The sequence below is a fragment of the Onychomys torridus genome, chromosome 7, assembly GCF_903995425.1.
Source record: "Onychomys torridus chromosome 7, mOncTor1.1, whole genome shotgun sequence".
In the NCBI taxonomy this organism is placed as follows: Eukaryota; Metazoa; Chordata; class Mammalia; order Rodentia; family Cricetidae; genus Onychomys; species Onychomys torridus.
This window is the reverse complement of record NC_050449.1, coordinates 51129677-51152445: the sequence shown is the minus strand read 5'-3', so window position 1 is coordinate 51152445 and position 22769 is coordinate 51129677. Positions and strand designations below refer to the sequence as shown.

At 45.2% G+C, this 22769-nt stretch overlaps 1 protein-coding gene across 2 annotated transcripts in view; it reads right to left on the bottom strand.

The window, feature by feature from the left end:
* Positions 1 to 118: 118 nt before the first annotated feature.
* Edc3 (enhancer of mRNA decapping 3) overlaps positions 119 to 22769 on the bottom strand; it is a 38285-nt gene continuing 15634 nt past the window's right edge. For both annotated transcript variants that reach the window (XM_036194141.1, XM_036194140.1), the window contains exons 4-7: positions 18343 to 18678; positions 8263 to 8416; positions 5770 to 5987; positions 119 to 2446 (exon numbers count right to left, since the gene is read on the bottom strand). In XM_036194141.1, the coding sequence (XP_036050034.1) occupies positions 2112 to 2446; positions 5770 to 5987; positions 8263 to 8416; positions 18343 to 18678 (1043 nt within the window). In that variant the 3' untranslated portion in view covers positions 119 to 2111. The remainder of the gene's footprint in view (positions 2447 to 5769; positions 5988 to 8262; positions 8417 to 18342; positions 18679 to 22769) is intronic.

Sequence of the window (22769 nt, the reverse complement as noted above, 5' to 3'; positions counted from 1 at the left end):
AAGCTGTGACATCCTCTAGGGCAGCAATTCTCAACCTAGGGGTCCAACAACCCTTTCACAGAGGTCACCTAAACACAGATTCATCAGTAGCAAACTGTTATGAAGTAGCAATGAAAATAATTTTATTGTTGGGGCCTGCCACAATACAAGGAACCGTATTAAAGGGTCAGCATTTGCAAAGTTGAGACCCACTGCTCAGAGTTATGTAGAACAGTTTTGGCACCAGGATAGGGATGAGGTGGCAGACTTGCCAGACCTAGAAGGCTCTTGCATCTTTCAGTCCCAAGGGTACACATAGTGTACTACAGCCAGTCAAGAAGAATCCAGTTGGCCTTGGCCATTGTGTCACTATGTACATACCCAGCAACCCTGGTGATTGGGGAAGCTACTTCATACTCTACAAAGCAGTTCAGATAGCACAGAACTCTCACTTTATTGTGCTGGCTTTGGGTTTCCCAAGAGCTGCATGAGTTGCTGTTAGATCTGACCACCTGACTGAAACCAGCCATTAGGCAAAAACTTCCAAAAAGAGCTGTAGGCAGGAGTGACAGTTTCAATAACTCAAGCAGGGTTTAGGCCAAGGGCAGGGAGAAGAGGGAGAGGCTTCTTAAAGTATCACTCTAGGGTCACCAGAATTTCCTGATGCTAGCCATCCTCAGGACTAGAGTTCTACCTCATTTTACAGTGGTCTGTGTCTAGTAACCTGTAGTGGCTGCCTGCTGTTCCAACCGTAACCCTGTGTTCAGAGAAGAGGCCCAGCTTGAAAGTTAAGTCTTGAAGCATGCAGCTGAGGCTCCCAGTCCTTTGGCCTCTTTCCTGCAGCTGGAGAGAGAAGATGGAAAAAAAGGAAAGGCTATCCTCATCTGTTGGGGCCATGTTCCTATAAGAGATAGCCTGAAATGTACAGTACTGTGCCCATCTGCCTGTCCACCTACACACCTCTCAACCAGTGATGGGCACAGCAGAAAGAAGCCTGCAGGGGGAGATCTTCAAAGTACAAATCCTTTGTAAAAGTCCCTGCTAAGGCTCCAGGCACGGTCCTATTCTACTATCCAGGAAGATCCTTAGGATAATGCCCTAATACCCTAGCCTACCAACAGGGTCATCCAGAACTGAGCTCATTTTTGGCATGTTTGAGACAGGCCACTACTCCCAAGCCTGCACACTTGGGAAGGGCAACTATAACTATAAAAGGTTAAAGCCCAGATAAGAACTGGAGTGACACCATGGCATAGGGAGGGGCATGTAACCTGTCCTAGGGTAACTGCAGGGGACCATTTCCAGAGGCAGGCAGAAGGGGAAACAAGGAATATTATTTATGGGCAAGGAGGTAGGAAGTGATGGCCTAGGACAGAAGCACCAAGAAGCCGCCTGTGGCTCAGCACCAAACTCCCCCAGGGTCTCCCCAGTACTGAAAAGCTGTACCACGAAGTCTGGCCCGTAACTAGGAGGTGGGACCTGTAGCTTGACAGGCACAAAACCTCCATTAAAGATGACAGCAAAGCAGCCAGCCCAGAATCTCACCATAGTCATCCTGATACACTCCCCAGGAAAAGTTCCAACATATATCTCAGGAGGGCCCAAAGCTTCCAAACAAACATGGGTGGCACTGGGGGAAAGTAGAGACGCACTTTCAGGATCTAAAGAGCGCACAGATCTACCTTCTGGGTAGCTGCTGTGCAGCCTGATCTACATGATTAGTGTGAACTGGCGAGCTGCAGGGCCAGAGAAGCATGGAAAAGACAAAGCCTTCTGAACCGGGCTGGGTGGAGGCCCCAATAGGCCCTGGCCCATGCCCAGTGGCTATGAACCTGAACCAGTCTTAGAGCTGCCTATGTCTGTGAACAAAGCCCCACTTGAATGGAGGCATGGTAGGATAGAAAGGTGCCTGGAGCCACTGGTCTACCCCTGACATGCATGCCAGTGGGAAAGCCTTCCCTGATGAAGGGCAGGCGGCAGGCAAATTTTAAGTATGTTTTGTTTTCTCACAGAAGAAACAAACCCAAAAGATAATCTACAAAGTCCAAAAAGCTTCACATCCTTAAGGCGTCCGTTGTTGGGTTTGGTGGCAGAGTGCAGGGGAAAACAGGGCCCAGCTGCCCAGAGCCCCTCTAGGCAGAGTGCAGGGGAATGACAAACTTGCAGCCAAAGGGTGAGTGGTAGTTGATGCCAACCTCCTGGAAGACCTGCTGGGGAATGCCAATGTCACACAAATAGACTCGGCCTGCGTGCTCCCCAAGTGGCAGAGGCAGGCCCAGTGCCAGGGACCATTTGGCATCGATTCCTTGTTCAACTTCATGCACAGGAGGGTCTATACTGAGCACTGGTGCCCGGTTCTGGTTGGCCCAGGCCACAGCTGCCTTGTACCAGGGCTGATCCCGCAGGAAGGCATTCTCAGGGCAATCCAGGCAGTTGATAACTAGGTCCACAGGGCTAGTAGGGAGGTCTGTAGATGGAAAGAATACATGTGAAAATTTCCTGAAGCAGTCCAGACCAGGGCTTCAGCAGCTCTATGAACATCCAGTTTTCTAGTTAGTACTATTCTAATGCCTCTCCAAAGGCCAGCCTTCGAAAGGCCATAAGGCCCTTACCTCCTCTCCCTTGCAGATAGGGCTTTATATCTGATTAACCTCATGATGTTTGTTACAAGTTCTGGGAAAGCAGAGTCAGTCTTTTCAGGGGTGCACTCTGGGTCCATTGTCTGGCTGGCAATAAGTTTTTGTTGTTGTTGTTGTTGTTTTTAAGATTTATTTATTTATTATGTATCCAGAAGAGGGCACCAGATCTCATTACTGATGGTTGTAAGCCACCATGTGGTTGCTGGGAATTGAACTCAGGACCTCTGGAAGACCAGTCAGTGCTCTTAACCTCTGAGCCATCTCTCCAGCCCGGCAATAAATGTTTTTAACTCAAAAGGCTGGCCTGCCCTTCTCTGGGAACTCCTTATGTAAATGGGTCCTCTACTCAGCCCAAACTCAGGAACAGGGAAAAAAGATCTCTGCTCTCCCCTTTAAAGGGCTCCTCTAACAGCCAGTGAGATGGTTCAATGCTTGGTAAAAGCACTTACTGCCAAGCCCAATAACCCAAGTTTGATCCCCAGGACCCACATGGTGGAAGGAGAGAACTGACTCCTTAAGTCATCCTCTAGACCTCCACTCACATGCCATAGCATGTGCACACCTACAAGCTTAAGTAAAATGTAATTAAAAAAAAAAAAAGGCTCCTCTGCTCTTGATTAGGCTATAGACCTCTGTACCAGTATAAGAACAGGAAGTCAGCATGTATGCCAATCTTGGATTAACCTAAGAAATCAACCTGACAGGAGCAGAGACAAGCCTAAACTGCAGGGTCATTATCCGCAGGCCAGCCTCCTGAAGCACCTGCCATAGGAAGCTTTTCAGGTAGCTAAAGGACTGGCTGGAACTTGACACTACATTAGAGACTGCGATCCATTCCCAGCAATCATCCTAGCACTCAACGTGCACTTAATAACATTGCTCAGTTAGAGATCCACTGCTTCCCTACTTCAAGTGCATCTGTATAAAGGTCCTGTGGGCCACGAATGGCTCAAGTGATTAAGAATGGACCCCTCTGTGTATACACAGGAGCCTGCGGCTCTAGTCTAGGTTCCTCCTGACTTGTCATGTGTCCCTGGAAGGTCTTTCCTTCTTGGACCATCTTTGGTCCAACTCTTACCCCTTCTCAATTGAGTCCCACTACAGTCTGACATTGATTGTTCCTACACCAAAACTGCTTACTAAGTGTCCCAGGCCGCCGCACTGTTAAATCTAATTCTCAGTCTTCCTGTGTTAACTTAGAGCTCTTTCCTCCACCCGGCTTTCAGCTACACAGGCCACTGCACCTCCTTCTCCCCCCGACCGCTTCTGCCCTTCTCCTTGACTTCGGAAATAAATAACTCAATTCTCTGCCCTTCTTTCCTTTTCCTGGCTAGTCTCAGCTTCCACACCTCCTCAATACCTGAAACTCCAGGCTGGATCCTTCCTTTTACTCCAGAACCACAAAATTTCCTGCATAAGCAGCATCAGTTCCAACCCGAGTGCTCAACAAACATCTAACCTGAGGTGTTCTTTCTCTGTCAAGTCCCACTTTAGAGGCAGTTACTCAGGCCAAAAAATTTAGACCCTGCTCTCTCTCTCTTGTCTATTATTTTAAGTGTCTGTATGAAGGTGAACGACATATGTGGAAGCCAGAAAAGGGTGTCAGATCCCCTAGAACTGGAGCTATAGGGTTTTTGAGCTGCCATGTGGTGCTGTGAATTGAGTCCAGGCCCTCAGCAAGGAGAGTAATTGCTTTTAACCCCAGAGCCATTTCTCCAATCCATCTTTTTTGTTGTTGTTGTTTTGTTTTGTTTTGTTTTTCGAGACAGGATTTCTCTGTGTAGCTCTGCGCCTTTCCTGGATCTTACTCTGTAGACCAGGCTGGCCTCGAACTCAGAGATCCACCTGCCTCTGCCTCCCAGTGCTGGGATTAAAGGTGTGTGCCACCACCGCCCGGCTTTTTTTTCCTTTTTCTAATGTTACTGACCAGCCTAGGCTGGTCTCTAAACTGAGATCTCTGCTTCGGCCTTCTGGGCTGCTCACTGGAGTCATTCTGTATCTTCTCTTGCTTCTTTCCAGTGAGCTGACTTTAACTTCACAAATGATTCAGAAGCTAACTACTTTCCACCATCTCCACCATAGGTAGAGTCTCAACTATCAGCTACCCCTAATTCTCACAAGAGCAGCTTAGAACTCTACTGTACCCCAATCACCCGCTCAAAGTCCAGATGCTTGTCTACGAGCTGAGCTAGATAAGAAGCAGGTTTGAGTCTATGGGTTGAAGGTAGCCTGATCTACAGAGTAAGTTCCAGGTCAGCCATGGATATACGGTGAGATTCTGTCTACTAAGAAACATGACTCTCCATCCCACCTGGAGTCAAAGCTCAAACCCTTGTGGTGACCTGAGATCCGCCATGACCAAACTCCGAAACACTCTGCCCAAGTCTTCAGAGCACTGCCCCTCCAGCTGCATTTTACTCTGTGATATTTAACACTAGCCGACCCAATGCTGCTTCCTTGTCTGTTCATCTCTCCTAACCACGTTGTGCATCACATCATGGGAAACTTACTTTATTTCTTTGAGACAGGGTCTTACTATGTACCCCTGAAATTTGATATGTAGACCAGGATGTCCTTGAGCTCACAGAGATCTGCCTGTCTCTGTCTTCCAAGTACTGGGAATAAAGCCATGCCCCGCAATACCCAGCTGGGAAAATGGATTTAAAAAAATCATTGCCATGTTTATTCCCACAACTGGGAAAAAGTACCCATCCCATAAATATTTATAGAATGAGTTAGTGGGTATCCAGACCTCTCGGAGTGGCAGGAAAAAGGTAGGGCATGGGTTATTTCCTCTAGGTAATTTAGACCCCTTATAAGCAGAACATTCTGTATGCACGTGTACATACATACACATATATTTCCCCCAGATAGATTCTCACTATCTAGTCCTGACTGGCCTCAAACTCAAGAACCTTCTGTCCCCATGCTCTGAGTGCTGAGATTTCAGGTGTGGGTCACCACCATATAGAACATGCAGAAAATTCTATCCATGTGATGCCTTTCTACTTGGCACCACCAGATGGCACCACCAGACTGTCATGCTACCAAGGAAGCAGGAAACCTTGGTCAATCCTTAGAGGGCACTTTAGGTCTTTACACAGAAAGCAGACATTCTCCCCTTGAGCTACACTCCGATGCTGATGCTCACCTTTTAGGCTAGACACTTGCTGACCTTGGGTCTTGCTGAAGAGAGACAGTTCGTTAGTGATAGACTCCAGCATCTTGACAAAGTTGGGCAGGAAGAGGATGACTTGCACATCATGGTTAGCTAGGTGCCTCCCACAACTGATACCCTGAGCCCCCTTCACATGGGGCCCACACAGCAGGGCTACTGTAGGCCTCTGGTGGACATTCTTAGGATTCAACCTAGAACACAAAGTAAAGAAGCAGTCACTGGACACAGACTGGTCAATCCCTTAAGTCCCCATCACAGAAACAGGTCACTGTTGCTCTCAGGGGCCTCTCACTCTCCATTGCTGACCAAGCCCTAGGCCCCAGAGAAACCCAAGCCCACTACAACTCTGACAGGCCTACAGCATGGCCCTCACTGCTTGTTCTTCCCACTAGAAGTTCACCTAGAACAAGTAGCATACAACCCTGTTTGCCAGAACTATGTTCTGACCCAAGAACATCTTCATGTGAACTTCTTCATGTGAACTGTTAGGTTCAAACCTCCATGGGGAAGAACGGCTCCGTCTCTGACCCCAGACCCCCAAGGTCACTTGGTTCCAACCAGGCCAGGCGCCCTCTTCCTCCCTGCAGTTGTACCAAGTCCTGGTCCAACGCTAGTTGCTCTCCTTTTCCCTATTGTCCTTCATTATCTGCCAATCCAAGTGTGCTCTGAGGTGCCAATCATCTGGTGAGGGCAGTGCTGGGGCCAACTCCTAGTGTTTCCTAGGGAGCTGTGTGAGCAAATGGCTGAAAAGCAATAAGCAGCACACAGGTATTCTCAACTGAGAAAGGCACCAGGGAAGGTCCTGCCTTGGAGGAAGCAGTCACTTGTGCTCCTGATAGTCAAAGCTGTCATGCCTCTGGTTTCTGAAAGCTGATGCTAAGGAGGGGCCACATCACTGGCGGAGAGATAGAAGAGGTAAACTGCAAGACTCAGGGGTGGGGCACCACAGGGAAGGTGCAGGAATTGTCACAACAAAAAGGAATTTCAGGATTTCCCTTCCCAAACACCCTTGGGAAAACTTAGTACCAGTCTCTACAGACACCAAGCTAGTCCCTAACCCATTATTTCTGCCTCTAGAGCAGTGGTTCTCAATATGTGGGTGTCGACTCCTTTGACAGTTGAACAACCCTTTCACAGGGGTCGCATACCAGCTATTTACATTATGATTCCTAACAGTAGCAAAATTACAGTTATGAAATTACAATGAAATGAGTTTATGTTGGGCTCACCACACCATGAGGAACTGTACTGAAGGGTTGCAGCATTAGGAAGATTGAGAACCCTGCTCTGGAGGAAACACACTACTTCTTTCTCCCTGCAGACAGACACTGGCATCTGACTCCCAGGTCTGCTTCCCAGTGGGCCCCTCCTCACCCCATCACCAGCCTTCACCAACATCAAGGTAGATTGGTGTCTAGCACCCACAGCACCTATGCAGAGTGGAGATCTGGCTCCCAGTACACCAGCAGTGTTACTTGGGTGATCCTTCCAACTCTGGAGCCATAGTTTGCTCCTCTTAAATCACCGGCCTGTAACATTTCCCTTCAATGTGAAGCTCTGAGGAGCACATAAAAAATTCTGTTGTGGAAAATGGCACTTGGCACACACACAGAACATGGACAGAAAACAGTGGCTGACTCCCAAAGGCCTATTAACACTGCTACAAAGGACAGGGACAGATCTTCTGAGGACCCAGACTAAGAAAAACAGTCCCCATTCTAGTGGCTATTCAGAGAGCTGGGTGTGCAGCAAGCTATTCCTTCTGGGGGAGACTCCTTCCCTCTTCCTACACAGGAGCATTAATCAGGGACCCTGCACAGCAAAGAATAGGCCCAAGCAAAGCACAGAGAGGAACAAATACTCCTAACTCTAAACAAATACTCCTAACAAAGCAAGAAGTAGGGGCCAGAGAGAAATCTATCCATCCTGGAGCAAACTTGCTTTCATTAAGACTACTTTAGATTTAGGAGTCACTGTCCAGTCAAACACAGCTGGAGAAGTCCTAGACACTTTTCTCTCTGCTTCATCACCCCAGCAGCTCAACTTCCTGAAGACTTTCTAGCTACTAGAGGGCATGGTCAGTGCTGTGTGTTGTCACTGGTGTGCTCAGTGTCAAGCACCAGGTCAGTACACTGCTCTGTTCCTAACAACTTGGGCAGGCAGGAACTAGCTCTTCTGCTAGGTTCTTAAGGTGTTTTTCTATGTTTCAGATATGGCACTCAAAACTGATGTGCTTCCTAGTGAAAGGCCAGATCTCTGTAAGGCTTTTCAAAGTCAGGCCTGACAATTAGCAGGAAGCTCAAGGCCAGTCAGGAAAGGAAGAGAGGAGGGACTTCTAGGCAAACAAAGACATCCGGTACACAAGGGGGGCTCACATGAGATGAGCATGCCTGGCAACAGTCCCCGTGTGCGGGCCAGGCAGGACACCATCACCCCACATTCGGCACTGTCGTCTAGAGCCCCTACCTGTTGGGTCCTCCGAGGAGAGTCAGTGCCATCTGACTAGCACACACACCAGTCATCTCCAGCCTCCGCTCTAAGGTCAGCCCATGCTTCTCAGCCACAGATAACAGCTTTTTATGTAGCTCATATGAAACACTTGGAACCACCAGGCCCGAGTCTGTGGTTAAAAGAGGCAAGGAGCAAGGGAAAATTACGATAAGAAACCAGGTTAAAAAATAATAATAATAATGTGGGCATTCTATGCTGATTCTGTAAATGCCAACTTTTTTTTTCTTTTTTCTTTTTTTGGAGATAGGGTCTCTCATGTAGCCCAGGCTTAAACTTACTATGTAGCCAAAGATGACTTTGAACTCCAAATCCTCCTGTTTCCACCTCCTAAATGCTAGAATTACAAGTGAGCACAGCCACACCCATCTTACTCAGCATTGAAAACTGAATGCTGGAGGCCACTTAGAATATATAGCAGATGACAGCTACTATTCAACAAGTCGACCCAGCAGACACATAACTCTGGATGGGGAGCCCCACTTGTCCAAGTCCACGGTCACTGGTGGTTTCCGTCTGTAACTTTCTCGTGCGCTGCCACAGTTCCTCCTAAAAGACAGGCTGTGGGCTCTTTCCACAGGCCACTGGTGTGTGCTTTACATTGTGGGGGCACAATTATGTCTGTGATTTGTCAGAAGTATGACTTCTTCTTACACTGTGTAATTTGGGTGAATAAAATATACTTTCTTAGCCAGGCCTTTCTTTTTCCATGGCCTCAAGACAATTACAGACCTCAGAGCAAATCCAAAGTACACCCTGGAGATGAACTGCTCAATGACACGTTCCCAGGTGTCTATGGTGAAACCAAGGTCAAGCATGAAAAAAACCAACTGAACCCAGAACTTTGTGCATGCTAGGCAAAAACTCTACCAAATGAGCAATATCCTATGTCAAATGGCATCTTTTTAAGACCAAGCCTTACAAGGCATGGTGAAGCACGCCTTTAATCTCAGCATTCCCAAGGCAGAGGCAGTCGGATCTCTGTGAGTTTGAGGCCAGCCTTGTCTACATAGTGAGTTCCAGGACAGTCAAGGCTATGTAGAGAGCCTGTTTTAAAAACAAGACCAAGCCTCACCTGGTCCATTCTCCTCCTTGAGGCTAACTTGAGGAGCAAATGACAAAACACACACACACACACACACACACACACACACACACACACACACACATAAAACTTGCTCTAGACTAGTGGTTCTCAACCTGTGGTTTGAATGACCCTTTTACAGGGGTCACCTAAGACCACTGGAAAACAGAGATTTGTACATTACCATTCATAACGTAACAAAATTACACTTATGAAGTAGCAATGAAAATGACTTTATGACTGGGGTCACCACCACCTGAGGAACTGTATTAAAGGGTCGAAGCACTAGGAAGGTTGAGAAGCAGCGCTGTAGAGAACACGAAGCAGGAGGAAGAACCTGCCCGCCCTCCTCAGCATTCAGCTTTCGGCCACTATGCACAGGTGCCACAGCATAAAGTAGGGAAAAGTCACCGGACATGGCGTTTTCCTCGTGAACAGGTTGCTCCTCTTTCCCAAGAACTGGAACAGACACTAACTAGCCCTTTGACCCTTCCAAACACTGCTATTCTCACCAACTTCTCAGCAGGAAGTTCCACCCATCTGCTCTCCACTTCCATTCATTTCTCTCTTCCGCTCAATTCTTCCTCTTCAAGAAAGTCAGACACCAACTTGTTTTCTCAAATGATGTGTCATTTCCCCCTATTTGCATACTACCCAACCTTCTGGCCACAGCACAACAAACATCTGTCAAGCTACTTAAACGAACATGTTTTCATTCACCAGAAACCAAATCCTAGGAATGCTGTCTGGTAACTAGTATACTTGGAAAAGTTTACGCGGTGTGCCCCGCAAACATCAGTATCTGTAGACCAGGGACATCCTGGAGAGCAGGAAACCAAGCAAAGAAGAGATACCAAAGTAAAAACTTGTGACCTGAAGCCCTTGCCTTAGTAACCAAGATCCGAGGTGCTCTTTCTACCCCTTTCTAAAATTTAAGTCACTCTATCCCACGTGCCAAGGCGGAGGGGGCGGCCTGACTGACATGTGAAGAGCTGGTTAAAACAGCCATTTTTTTAAGACCTGCTTCAGACAGGCACATATGATCAGGACCAACTAGGAAGCTCTCACAGCAGCGAAAAGGCTGTCCTACTTTAAAGCTGTCCAGACTAGTCACACACCTATCCACTTCAAGAACTTCTTTACCTGCAAAGGCACGCAAAGGAGAGCTTTCACTCAATCTGCATTCCTTCACGTGTTTACCTGAACTAGTACTGCTGGGTTTGTAACGGGTGGTCTGCTACCCTATCAACCAAGTTTTCCAAGCCTGGCTCTTGTGTTATACATATAGACGGGAAGCTCTCTGGGAACAAGTAGATCCATTTTCAGCCCATTGCTCCTTCATAGCCCTGAAGTCTAGGAATGAAAGTCTTGGGTATCAAGAGAAACAAGCACTCCCCACCCTGGCTAGGAGCCACTACAGCTGGAAACGGAGGTTCCTACCATCTCCCCCAGTCTGTGCAGAGAGGAAGGGGTACTGCTGATGGACAAGAGAAGCTAGATTCCTCTTTGCCTGCAGGCATATGCTGGGGACTTTACTAGAGCCTGCTCTGTTTGCTTCTCCAAAAGGAACACATAAGAATCACAAAATATTCCTTTTAAACATTATAAAGAAAGTTCAAGAAGGGTTGGGGATTTAGCTCACTGGTAGAGCGCTTGCCTAGTAAGCACAAGACCCTGGGTTCAATCCTCAGCTCTGGCAAAAAAAAAAAAAAAAAAAAGACAAAATAACAAGAACAGTCAAGAAGCTGGACTGGCCTATGAGAACAGTCAGGGATAAATAAGCTCTGAAGGAAAGGAAGAAGAGCATAGCGGGTACACTGTAAGTAACGACACTGGGGGTCTGGCGGGACCAAGCCTAATTTTGTCGGGGTTGGAAGATGGTCTTCATTGTTTGAGAATCAAGACAGTCAAATCAGTCGCTGGGTTTCTCTGAATATTAGTATGTATTTTACAGCTGTACTGAAGCAAGAAAGTTTCAGGCCAGCCTGGTCTATCTCAGAAACCGTCCCCAAATCAAGACAAAAATCATTACTACAGGGGTGGGATGGCTCAGAGGTAAAAGCCTGTCAATCAGTGTTCAACCCCTGGAGTCCACAAGAAGGTTGTCAGAGAGAAGCATGTGGGGTTGGCCTCTGACCACTACATGCTCACTGTGGCAAGCACCACACCACACACTGAAGGTGTATACCACCATCCCTCTTCAAATCCTGTCTCAAAAAGACAAACAACAACAAAAAATGCCCCTCGCCAATCTACAAATAAAGAACATTTGCAAAACATTACAAACAACTGCAAAGCCTTGTATATGTAATATATTTTAGATAATGTTTTTGTATCAAATTAGAATTTCCTGAGAGCAATCTCATAGTCTGATTGTATAGAGCAATAAATATCCCACAGAATATATGTACTTGGGGGTGTAGGTACAATGGTTAAGTGCTGCTAAATTCTAAATGATCTAGGACTGTGCTGTGTACACATACATAAACCAATGTGCCAAACGGTAACCAGGATGTTTTGAATGAAGGATGTGTGGTTAGTCACTATACTATTCTAGTAGTTTTTCAGAATCTTTAAATATTTTCAATATGGAGTTTGCACACCTGCACACCACACACACATACATAGTTTGAAAGAAAAAGAAAAATACAGTTAAGTGCTTCAAAATATGATCATTAAGTGTTTGCAAAATAACAAAGCACTAAGCCAGGGGCAGGATAAAGAGCAGAGTGAGAAAAACAATCATCAGACCCTATTTCCAGAGTTTAGAATCTGAATGGAAACAACATATGCAACACATAGGCAAGAATCAAGGAGAATAATATATTCCTAAACTGTGTCATCTGAGCACAGTGCCAAGTATGAATTTCAAGCTAGAAGCTGCCCAGAAGGTGTTGCCTGAAAAGGCAGGCAGGATTATAGTCCCAAAAGAGGAGCCTCCAGATGGAGAGAGACCAAAGACAAAACTCCAGAGACCAGAACAGGCAATGCACATTCAGTTAAGACACCGTCTCCCTCAAAGACTGGCCTGAAGGTTAGCTGAGGAGAAGGGGCAGTGCCACATTTCAGAAGGCTTTTCAGACCCAACTGTTGTGTAAAATAAATGAAGGCAGACAAAGTGAGAACGGAGGAGAGGCCAAACAGAACTGATCTCAAGGGCTATCTGGGGATTTATGAGGCAGCCCGAGAAAGTAAAAGGTCATGAAAACGTCAAGGGCACCTTGGAAGAAGAAACCAGTTTGGAGGCAGAATGAGCACTCTGTGAGTAAAGGGGCGCTCTACCGGGGCTGCCCCGGAAGACACCGCACTGTCCCATTAGAAAAGGTAGGCTGAGTTCTCTGCACAAGCGAAGATGGAAAGATGACTCCAAAGTCTCAGGCTGAACACCTCAAGAATGGCTATTCCAATTAAATACTGGGAATGACAAGGAGCTGGGGTGTATCTGGGCAAGAACAACTTGGCTTTGATGTGCTACCTTTAAGGAAGATGGTAGATAATCTAAAATCAAACTTTTTCACTCTGGATGAACCACCATGGCACTGAATGAACAAGAAGGTATAGATTAGCAATGCAGTCACATTGGTAGGGATCATCCCACAATCAAACTGGGGATATCAGTTCCTCCAGCCTTTAGTTTGAGTTCAGACTCTTTAAAATGGGGCAACAAGCTGCATGAGTCCCTTCTCAGTGGAATGATAAAACAAGCTGTCTTACTGTACAGCCCAGAAATGCTGACGGTTCCCAATCCTAGTAACTTTTTGTCCTCCGCAATGGAGGCTCTGCTAGGACTTGAGGTGCCCAAATCAATCAAAAGGCCATCAAGGCATTCTGCTTGCAAAGACTTGATTTCAGAAACTAGGTTCATTACTTCTGCTCACAAGGAAATGAACAGCGTAGCACAGGCACACAGCGTTACCAGTCAGTTACGTGTTCTAGTCATAACACACTGAATTCAACCCCTGTTGTCTCCTCTGAGGCTGGCCCTTGGACTGTGCTCCCGTTTTAGCCTAATGGGAAGATGATGAGTCTGGAGGCTCATGGGGAGACTAAGGTAGGAATTAGTGGGTTGGGTCCATGGTCTAAGAGGTCATAAGGTGTGACTCAGTGCCACTGCATCAGACATTCGATTCCAAGTGAGAAGCAGTTGCCTCAAGAGCATAACAGCTGCTGAGGGAGGGGGGCCTCCAAATTCCCCGCGGTAAATACTTCAGCAGCTTCTTCAAATCCAAATTTTCTTCCCGAATTCTTCCTGAGCATATACATTCAAGCATAACAGATTTCCTCACTACTTGGTTTGTTTGAGACAAAGTTTCTTTCTGTAGCTTAGACTGTCCTAAAATCCAGTGTGAAACTTAAGCTGACCTGGAACCTACAGCAGTCTCCTCCCACAGCCTCCCAAGTTGTAAGACTAACTGTTCTCAAGATAAACACACGGTTAGTCTTGGAAATGCTAGAAGGTTCTTGAAAGGTTCTTGGTAACAACAAACAGGGGAAAGTGGCCAGAGCTCAGAGGCAGAATGGAATGCCAACTATGGAAGACAACTGCCAGGTAGGAGTGATGGTCAAACCTGTCCTAAGGGAAGGGGATGTCCCATCGAGACTCAAAGATTCCATTTTCCAGGGTGGGAAGAAACACAAGACGGAGGAAACAAACCATCTCTGGCCAGAGATCAAAGTAGAGCCTGCAGACCAGAAGTCAGAGGAATGGGTCTAAAACCAGAGAGCTTAACTCAAACTTGGGACTGGATCCTTTCAAGACAATCAACATGTTAGTGTGGTTTTTGCTGCTTTCTTAATCTCAGTAGACACAGCATAGAGGTAGAGGATAATCCTTCAGCACAGCTGAGAGGATGGACAGGTGCAAAGGATCAATGCCTCCAGCACCAGTGCCCAATGGCCCGACCTGCCCTCTTAGAAGGAGGCTAGACAGCAGAAAATAAATGGTAGAGGTTAGTAAAGTCTCCCCATGAAACCAGAGATGGCTCAGCAGTTAGGAGCATGTACTGTTTCCAGCACCCATGTCAGGAGGCTCACTACTTCTGCAACTCTAACTGCAGGAGAGCATGCACAACACACACACACACACACACACACACACACACACACACACACACACACACACACAAATTGTTACAAATTGTTTTTAATTAAATAAAACCCTCCAGTTGTTCTCAATGTGTAGACAAGGCTAGCAAAGATATACAAGGCTCTCTGTGCTCAGGTCCAAAGCTATTTTTAGTGCCTTCCAGTCATCCCTACAAATTCCACTCTCAACCAAACCAGCTAGTGAACAATCTTCCAAGCTTTTTACTCACACTAGTTATCAATTCCTTCCTAGTTTATCAATAAACATCCTCTTCTTCTCAGCCTAGCAAATCCTGCCCATGAGCTTCTGTTCTGCTTACTGAAGCTCTCAACCCCATCCTGCTTGCCTGCCTTTCAACACCTAGCACACTTACTATCTGCTCCCTCACACAGGGTCTCTTCCATCTCCTAGTACTCCCCACTCTTATCCTCATGCTGAGTGAGGATTGAGCCCAGGGCCTTGAGTATGCAAGTCAAGCTCTTGACTGCTAAGCTAGTCCCCAGCTCTTCCTACTACAGCCTTTTTCTTGTGTTGTTTGTTGGTTTGAGACAGGCTTCTCTGTGTAGCCCTGGCTGTTCTGGAACTGCTCTGTATACCAGGCTGGCTGGCTTCAATCTCTCTCTCTCTCTCTCTCTCTCTCTCTCTCTCTCTCTCTCTCTCTCTCTCTCTCACTGCTGGTGAAGAAGAGTGTTAAGGGGAGTATGTGCAATTACCAAATAAGTGCTTATATGCTGATGACACCACTTAGCAGGAATATATAGGACAGCATCAGCATCAGCAGCAAGCTGTTAGAATTCTAAACCCAAGCTACCACCAAGTGGGTAATAAACATGCTGCTCTTCTTTCACTACTCTAGGTATCAGAAGAAATGAAAGCATTGGGTATTCAAAACATGAATGCCACAGGGCTAAACTGAAGGGCTCTCCAGGCCACTCCTGTAAATTACTGATTAGACTGGTCCACTTCTGAGACAGAACTTTTTGGAGACTGCAGTCTGTTTGCCATTAATTAGATTTCTCCTTTTTTTTTTGGGGGGGGGGGGCTTATTAATTTATTTTATGTATATGAGTGCTCTATCTGCATGCACGTCTTTATGCCAGAAGAGGGCAACATATCCCACTAGAGATGGTTGTGAGCCACCATGGTGCTGGGAATTGAACTCAAGACCTCTGGAAGAGCAGTCAGTGCTCTGAACTGCCAAGCCATCTCCCCAGCTTCCCAGATTTCTCTTCTTATACTGCAGTCTTCTCTTAACTTGTCCATATTGACAAGAGAAAAGGTATGTCAACTAGACTGTTTCTCCAAGTATTCTGGACAGACTGTCTTACTCTGATATTAACATTTGGAACTGAAAAATGTCCAGCTCTTCAGTATTTGAATATTGCTCAGGGGTGGGGGGGGCTAGAGAGATGGCTCAGCAGTTAAGAGCACTGGCTGTTCTTCCAGAGGACCTGGGTTCAATTCCCAGCACCCACATGTCAGCTTACAACTGTCTGTAACTCCAGTTCCAAGGTACCTGACACCCAAATGTAGGCAAAATACATGCACATCAATTAAAAAAAGAAAAAGAAACAACAACAACAAAAACCAGCCAGGGTTACATGAAATCCTGTCTCAAAAACGTGTTATGCACCACTTTGCCAGGCAGAGGTGGAGCATGCCTTTAATCCCAGCACTTGGGAGGCAGAGGCAGGCGGATCTCTGTGAGCTTCAGGGCAGCCTGGTCTACACAGAGTTTCAGGACATCCAGGGCTATTACACAGAGAAACCTTGTCTGGAAAAACCAAAACCAAAACCAAAACCAACAACAACTGTGCTTTGACTCTGGAAATGAAAATCATCTGTAGGAGAAGCTGCTCAGTGATGTAACTGTTGCTCTGTGTCTAGCACAACAAAGGGTCTTTATTCCTAACCATGGTTAGGGACAACAAGAAAACCAGGTGGCGAGAGCCTGCTGGGCTTCTTGTCCCCTGCTGCCATGCTCTAGTAGAATGCCACTTATCACTACACAGCACAAGCTGCTATCCCTGAGTTCTTGATCAAACACAACCAACACATGTGGCTTATAGTGTATTTTTTGGTGGCAATTTTAGGAAAATAATTTCAAGAGCACAGAACTTTCCATTCCTGTCATTAAAAATAAAAGATAGGGGTTGGGGATTTAGCTCAGTGGTAGGAGCACTTGCCTAGCAAGTGCAAGGCCCTGGGTTTGATCCTCAGCTCAAAAAAAATAAAATAAGAGTTATATGAAAACAAAGTTGGAGAGGTGCAGTGCCTAATAGAAAAAAACAATGTGGTAGTTTGAATGAAAATGACCTGGTAGGTTCATAGGGACTCAAACCTGGAGATCTTCCTGACTCCCAAGTACTGGGATTAAAGGTGTGCTCCAGGCAGTGGGAGGTATGAACTTGTTAGAGTAGGTTTGTCACTAGAGGGTGAGTTGTGAGGTCTCGGAATGCTCAAGCCAGATCTCGTGGGACATTCTCTTCCTCCAGAGCTAGATGTAGAACTCTCAGCTCTTTCTCCAGCACCATGTCTACCTGCACACTGCTATGCTTCCTACCAAGTGATAATGGACTAACTTTCTCTGAAACTGTAAGCTAGCTCCAATTAAACGCTTTACTTTATAAGAGTTGCCTTGATCATAGTGTATCTGCACAGCAATATTAACAAATTAGCACCTGTTTTGGTTTCTTTAGGAAATGTTTTCTCAGGTTCTTCAGGGTCTGAAATGTTTTCCTCATTCTCACTATGGACTCTTACTTTTTTAGTCACTTAACTACAAGACAGACCATAATCTTCCCAAACTCAGGAATTCCTGTGGTCTAAATAATTCCAGGAAACCACATACTTCATAATCCAACCACCTGTGCAGAGTCACAGGGACCACAGCACAGAGCTGCAGCAGGAACAGGCAGTTGGTAGACCAGGCCAGCCAGGGCTCCATAGTGAGACCCTGTCTAACACAAAACAAACCCTTGACACTAACTGAGGGAGGGGCTGGAGTACTGACTGCTCTTCTACAAGACTGGGGTTGCATGCCCAGCACCTCCATGGCTGCTCAAAACTGACTGTAACTCCAGTTCCAAGGAAATCCAAGGGCACTGCATACATGTACAGACATCTATGCAAGCAAAACACCCACACATCAAATTAAAAAGTAAATCTACCTAAAAGAAAATCACTAAGGCAAGAGAATTACACTATAATACAGTGGCTTTCATAACTACAAGGGGACTACTTTGTTAGGTGAGCATTTTAACCAGCCAAACTCTCAATGACCAAGGCTACTGGGAGATAAAAGCAGTAGGCTAAACAAATGTTGAATTCCTTGAAACTCCAATTTTAGCATATGGATTTTATCCATCTTCAATTCTTCTTGCATCAGCCAATAACTAGTAAGCAGAGCTACATTTCTGATGAATATACAGACAGTTATCAGGGAAACCAGACTGAAGATTAACACAGAATCTGCCAGATACAGGACATAAAGGGACAAGTATTGAAACTGCTAAGTTAGTCACTGTCCCCAAGACAGTAACCCTGCACCAACCGCTAAGTCACTAATTTCTGATGCAAGAAGAATGCAAGATGCTGACTCCTCCTCCTCCTCCTCTTACTCCTCCTCCTTCTTTTTGTTTTTTGAGACAGGGTTTCTCTGTGTAGTTTTAGTGTCTGTCCTGGAACTCACCCTGTAGACCAGGCTGGCCTTGAACTCAGAGATACGCCTGCCTCTGCCTCCTGAGTGCTGGGATTGAAGGTGTGCACCACCACCGCCCAACAATGCTGACTTCCAAACAACTGAGTTTTACTATTTTAAGCAAAATCAAAAGGAAGAGTAGCCCATGGTGGACACAATGTAACTCACCTGTGCAGAATTCCTTGTTGACACTGTGTGGTACTGTGATCCTCCGGTAGACAATAGGCTCTGATTCCAGGATGTTTTCGTCGTGGCGGTACCTAGCAGGCCGTTCACTTGGGACACCCCGGGAACGGGTGCCACTTCTCCGTTCATAGGTGTCAATCTCCTCAAACACAGCTGCCTTGTCAAAAAGGGCCAGGTTCCCCTCAAAGTCAAAATCTGTGTCTGGGATCTCCTCAATATCATCTCCAAAGCACTCATCATCTTTATTCTTCATTTGGCCATTCTTTAAACCACTTTTCTTTGGGGTTGCCTGATTTGGGTGCCTGCTACTAGATGACCCTGGGGGATACATAATGAACAAAGTCAGTGTGCAGGAGTCAAAGGGTATTTCTAAATCACAGTAGGTAGATGACCCTGGGGGATACATAATGAACAAAGTCAGTGTGCAGGAGTCAAAGGGTATTTCTAAATCACAGTAGGTAGCAAGGAGAGCAAAAGCACAAACTTCATATAGAATAATATATTTGAAAAACCACTCAAGTAACTAAACATGAAACGAACAATATTCCTGCAAATCTTAATCAGTGCTGTCTTTCGTAAGGGAAGAGGTGATAACAGAAGCTTTTTGTCCATGAGGTTACCAATACACCCCCCAGGCTGGCCTTGAACTCCCAAACAGCTTGGATTACAGGTGTGCACAACCAACAAGACAACAGAAGCTTATCAAATGAGAAGAGAAGCAGCAAGAGCAGCAGCATGTCCTCAGATCAGGATGGCTGCTGCCACCAAGGAAGAAAAAAGGTCCCCAGGGAGACATTATTCAGTTCTTCTCGGTGCACTTACTGGAGTCCCTTCTAACTTAATTTACTCTCAGGCTAGATCACAGCAGGTAAGAATCCAGACAACAGATCCAGATAGTCTTTCAATCTTTGGTTACCACGAGCTCTTTTCTCAGAACTTTATCTCTTCTATACATAACCATTTTCTGGATGATCAAAAACAAGTGACCACAGCAAAATAAATACCAACACTGCAGCAACCAGCCACTCTGTCTCTTAGACCCTCCTTGGCTGCTACATAGCCATCAACACTACTCTGAGCAGTCAAAGAGAAAGCCCTGTCAAGTTCTCCAAACCAACCATTCACAGAACAAATGACACCTACACATACAGGCAGGCAACTCATTTCAGCTCAACTGTATGGTTCCCTTTTCACAATCTTTCAATGTGCCAAGAGTTAGGAGATCTTTAATCTAGTTTTGTCATCAAAATGCTACATAATCTAGGAGCTGAGGAGATGACGGTCATTAAAGTATGTGCAAGCAAACATAAGGACCTGAGTTTGGACACCTAGCACAGATGTAAAAGCTGGATGCAAAAGTGGACGCATGTGTAACTGAAGGATCCCTGATAGCCTATTGGTGAGCCAGCCAGCCTAGCCAAATCACTGAGTTCCAGGTTCAGTGACAGAGATTCTGTCTCAAAAAAATAAAGCGGAAAGGGATGAAAAAGGATATCCAGTGTTGACCTCTGGCACCAACATGCACATGTGGATGTGTACTGGCATGCACACATTCGTATTACCACATGAATACATACATGCACAATGCACATGCACAGTTATATAATTTGTGGATATAGTTGAAGCCCAGATGGCAGAGTACTTGCCATGCATGCACTAACCCCTGGGTTCAATTCCTACCACCACAAAGACTGGGAATGGTGGGGCACTCCTGTAATCCAAGCATTTGAGGAGGCAGGACAGAAACTCAAGGTCATCCATTGGCCTAGGCTACATGAGATCGTTTTAAAAACAAAAACAAAAAGCAAGAATTATATATAATCATATATTCGCTGTTCAACTTCCTAGGGCTTCAATCTCCATTAAGTTAAATGTTCACAGCACAGTTTCTAGGCAGTCAATAAACAACTAACAAATTAATCAACACTAGTGAGGCCATTTTAACATTATTCTGAAGGGTATATACTATGCAAATATAACTCATGTTGTTCTAATGTCTCAGTATGGAAAAGTTGTGCCAGCAGGGAATATGTGACTTTGGTCCCTGAGAAAAAACAAAACATGATGAGGGGAAAGAGTAGAGACACCATTAACAACAGATTATAAACTACTACAAAGTAAGAAGTGGCTAGACTAAATTCCATTTTCAATTGTTTGCCAAACATTTAGTGAGAGAATGCTGAGTGCTATAACTGGGCGTTGGGAACACATTATGGATAACCATTTTCACACCCCCATCACCACCACTGTCTGTTGTTGCTATCACTGTGTGTGTGTTGGTACTCAGGAGGGAACCCAAGATCCTGCATATTTTAAGCACATGCGCCATTACTGAGCTAAATCCCTAGACTTTTCATCATCTTAGATTTAGTTTGAGACAGGGTTTTGTTAGGCATCCCAGGCTACCTTCAAACTAGTTATCCTCCTGTTTCAGCCTCCAAAATGGTGAGATTATAGATTTGTGCTATCATGCCCACATTGTCTTAACCATTTGGGGAGTTTTCTGGTGGTACTGGGGAGCAAGCTCAGGCACTATCCTCTAAACACTTTCAAGTACACAGTTTCGTGACATTAAGTAGTCACACTGTATATGCCAATTTTAAACTAAAGCACAGAAAAATGATTACCTGGCTTTAAAAGATTCCAGTTTTGTTTTTGTTAAGTGCATTTAAGGATACTACTACTGCCAAGTGAACAAGAAAATTGCAGAACTATCATTTTCCCTATTTCTTTGTACTGATTTCTCTGGACAGTATGAGGTCTTTAAAAATTAATCTCATCTATAGTATATTTAATTTGTGCTGAAATGAGATGATATTTTATTTGTGCTTTAATAAAGTTTGCCTGGAGATCAGGGGGAAAAGGCCAGCTATTGTAGTAAACAAAGAAGCCAGGCAGCGTAGAACACGCCCTTAATCTCATCACTTAGCAGGCAGGATCTCTGTGTGTTCAAGGCCACACTAGGGAACAGAGCCAAGCATGGTGACACACACCTTTAATCCCAGTAACAACCATAGAGGTCTGGAGGTCTGTACAGACAGAAAGTGACAGAGTTGTGTTGGAAGAGGAAATGAGGTAGCTGGGCTAAGAAAGCCACTGACAGGGCAGAACAGCAAGGCAATAAAGGCATGGGTAGACAGGAAGTAACTCACATTTGGAAGCTGCAGAGTTGGTGAGGTAAGGTTAGCTGTGGCTTCCCCTATTTCCCTGATCTTTCTCTAAAGCTTTCACCCCTATATTTGGCTCTGTTTTTTATTTAGTAAGACCATTTAGAAATTCATCTACACTGCTCAGTAACTTGTTGGCAGAGCATTTACCTAGTATGCATGAAGCAATGGGTTTAATCCTCAGCAATGGGTGGAAGAGGCACCTCCCAATTAAAAAATAACAAGCTTATTCTGTATATAAATCCACACTGACTACCACTAATAATCTTTATCTTGAATATATCATATACTGAGAGTCTACAAAGTATCATCTAAAGGTCAAATCCAACCTGGCTGTTTCTGTAAATAAGGTTTCAGAAACACAGTAATATTCATCTGTCTACAAATGGTCTAAGGCAGTTTTGTTGGTGTTTTGTTTTTTGTTACAAAGGCAAAATTAAGTATTTGAGATGAAGATTGTAGTCTGTAAAGCCTAAGATATTTTCCATCTGCCTTATTAACTGGGCTTGGAATGACCTTCAAAGACTCATGTGTTGGAGGTTTGATCTCAAAGCATCAACTTGAGATGTGGGGCTTTGGGAAAGTGATCAGACACTGAGACCCCAACCTCATCAATCCGTTAACAATTTGATGGACTACTGGGAAGGGATAGAACTGAGGAAGCTGGATCTAACTGAAGGGAGTAGGTTCTCGGGACAAATCCTTGTCCCCCGTGTCTTATCTATTTACGTCATGTCCCAACTCTGTATGCCACATGGTCTAGTCTAATTCTTTTTTTTTTTCCCCAGGCAGGGTCTCTTGATGTATCCCCTATTGTTCTGGAACAGTAGACGAGGTTGGCCTTGAATTCACAGATATCTCTCTGCCCCTGCCTCACAGGTGCTGGGATTAAAGGCATGTATATTATGCCTGGCTTCTAGACTAATTCTTTTTAATTTGGTTTATTGCTATTGTTGAAACAGGCTCTCCGTAGCCAAGGTTAGATTAGATCTCAGGATCTTCCTGTCTTCAACCCTCCCAGCAAACAGGCATCCACCACTATACTCAGCTAATTTGTATTTTACGTCTCATATCTAATGTGTATAATACAAATGTGGGGTAAAAGTTAGTAAGTTTTGAGCTAATCAAGAGCTCTTATGACTATCACAGAAATGTATAAACTTAATACAAGAAACTTAATGAAGTAGTATCAGTCAACAAGTTTATAAATAGTGTGTGTTCAATATTGTCCTAGATAATAGT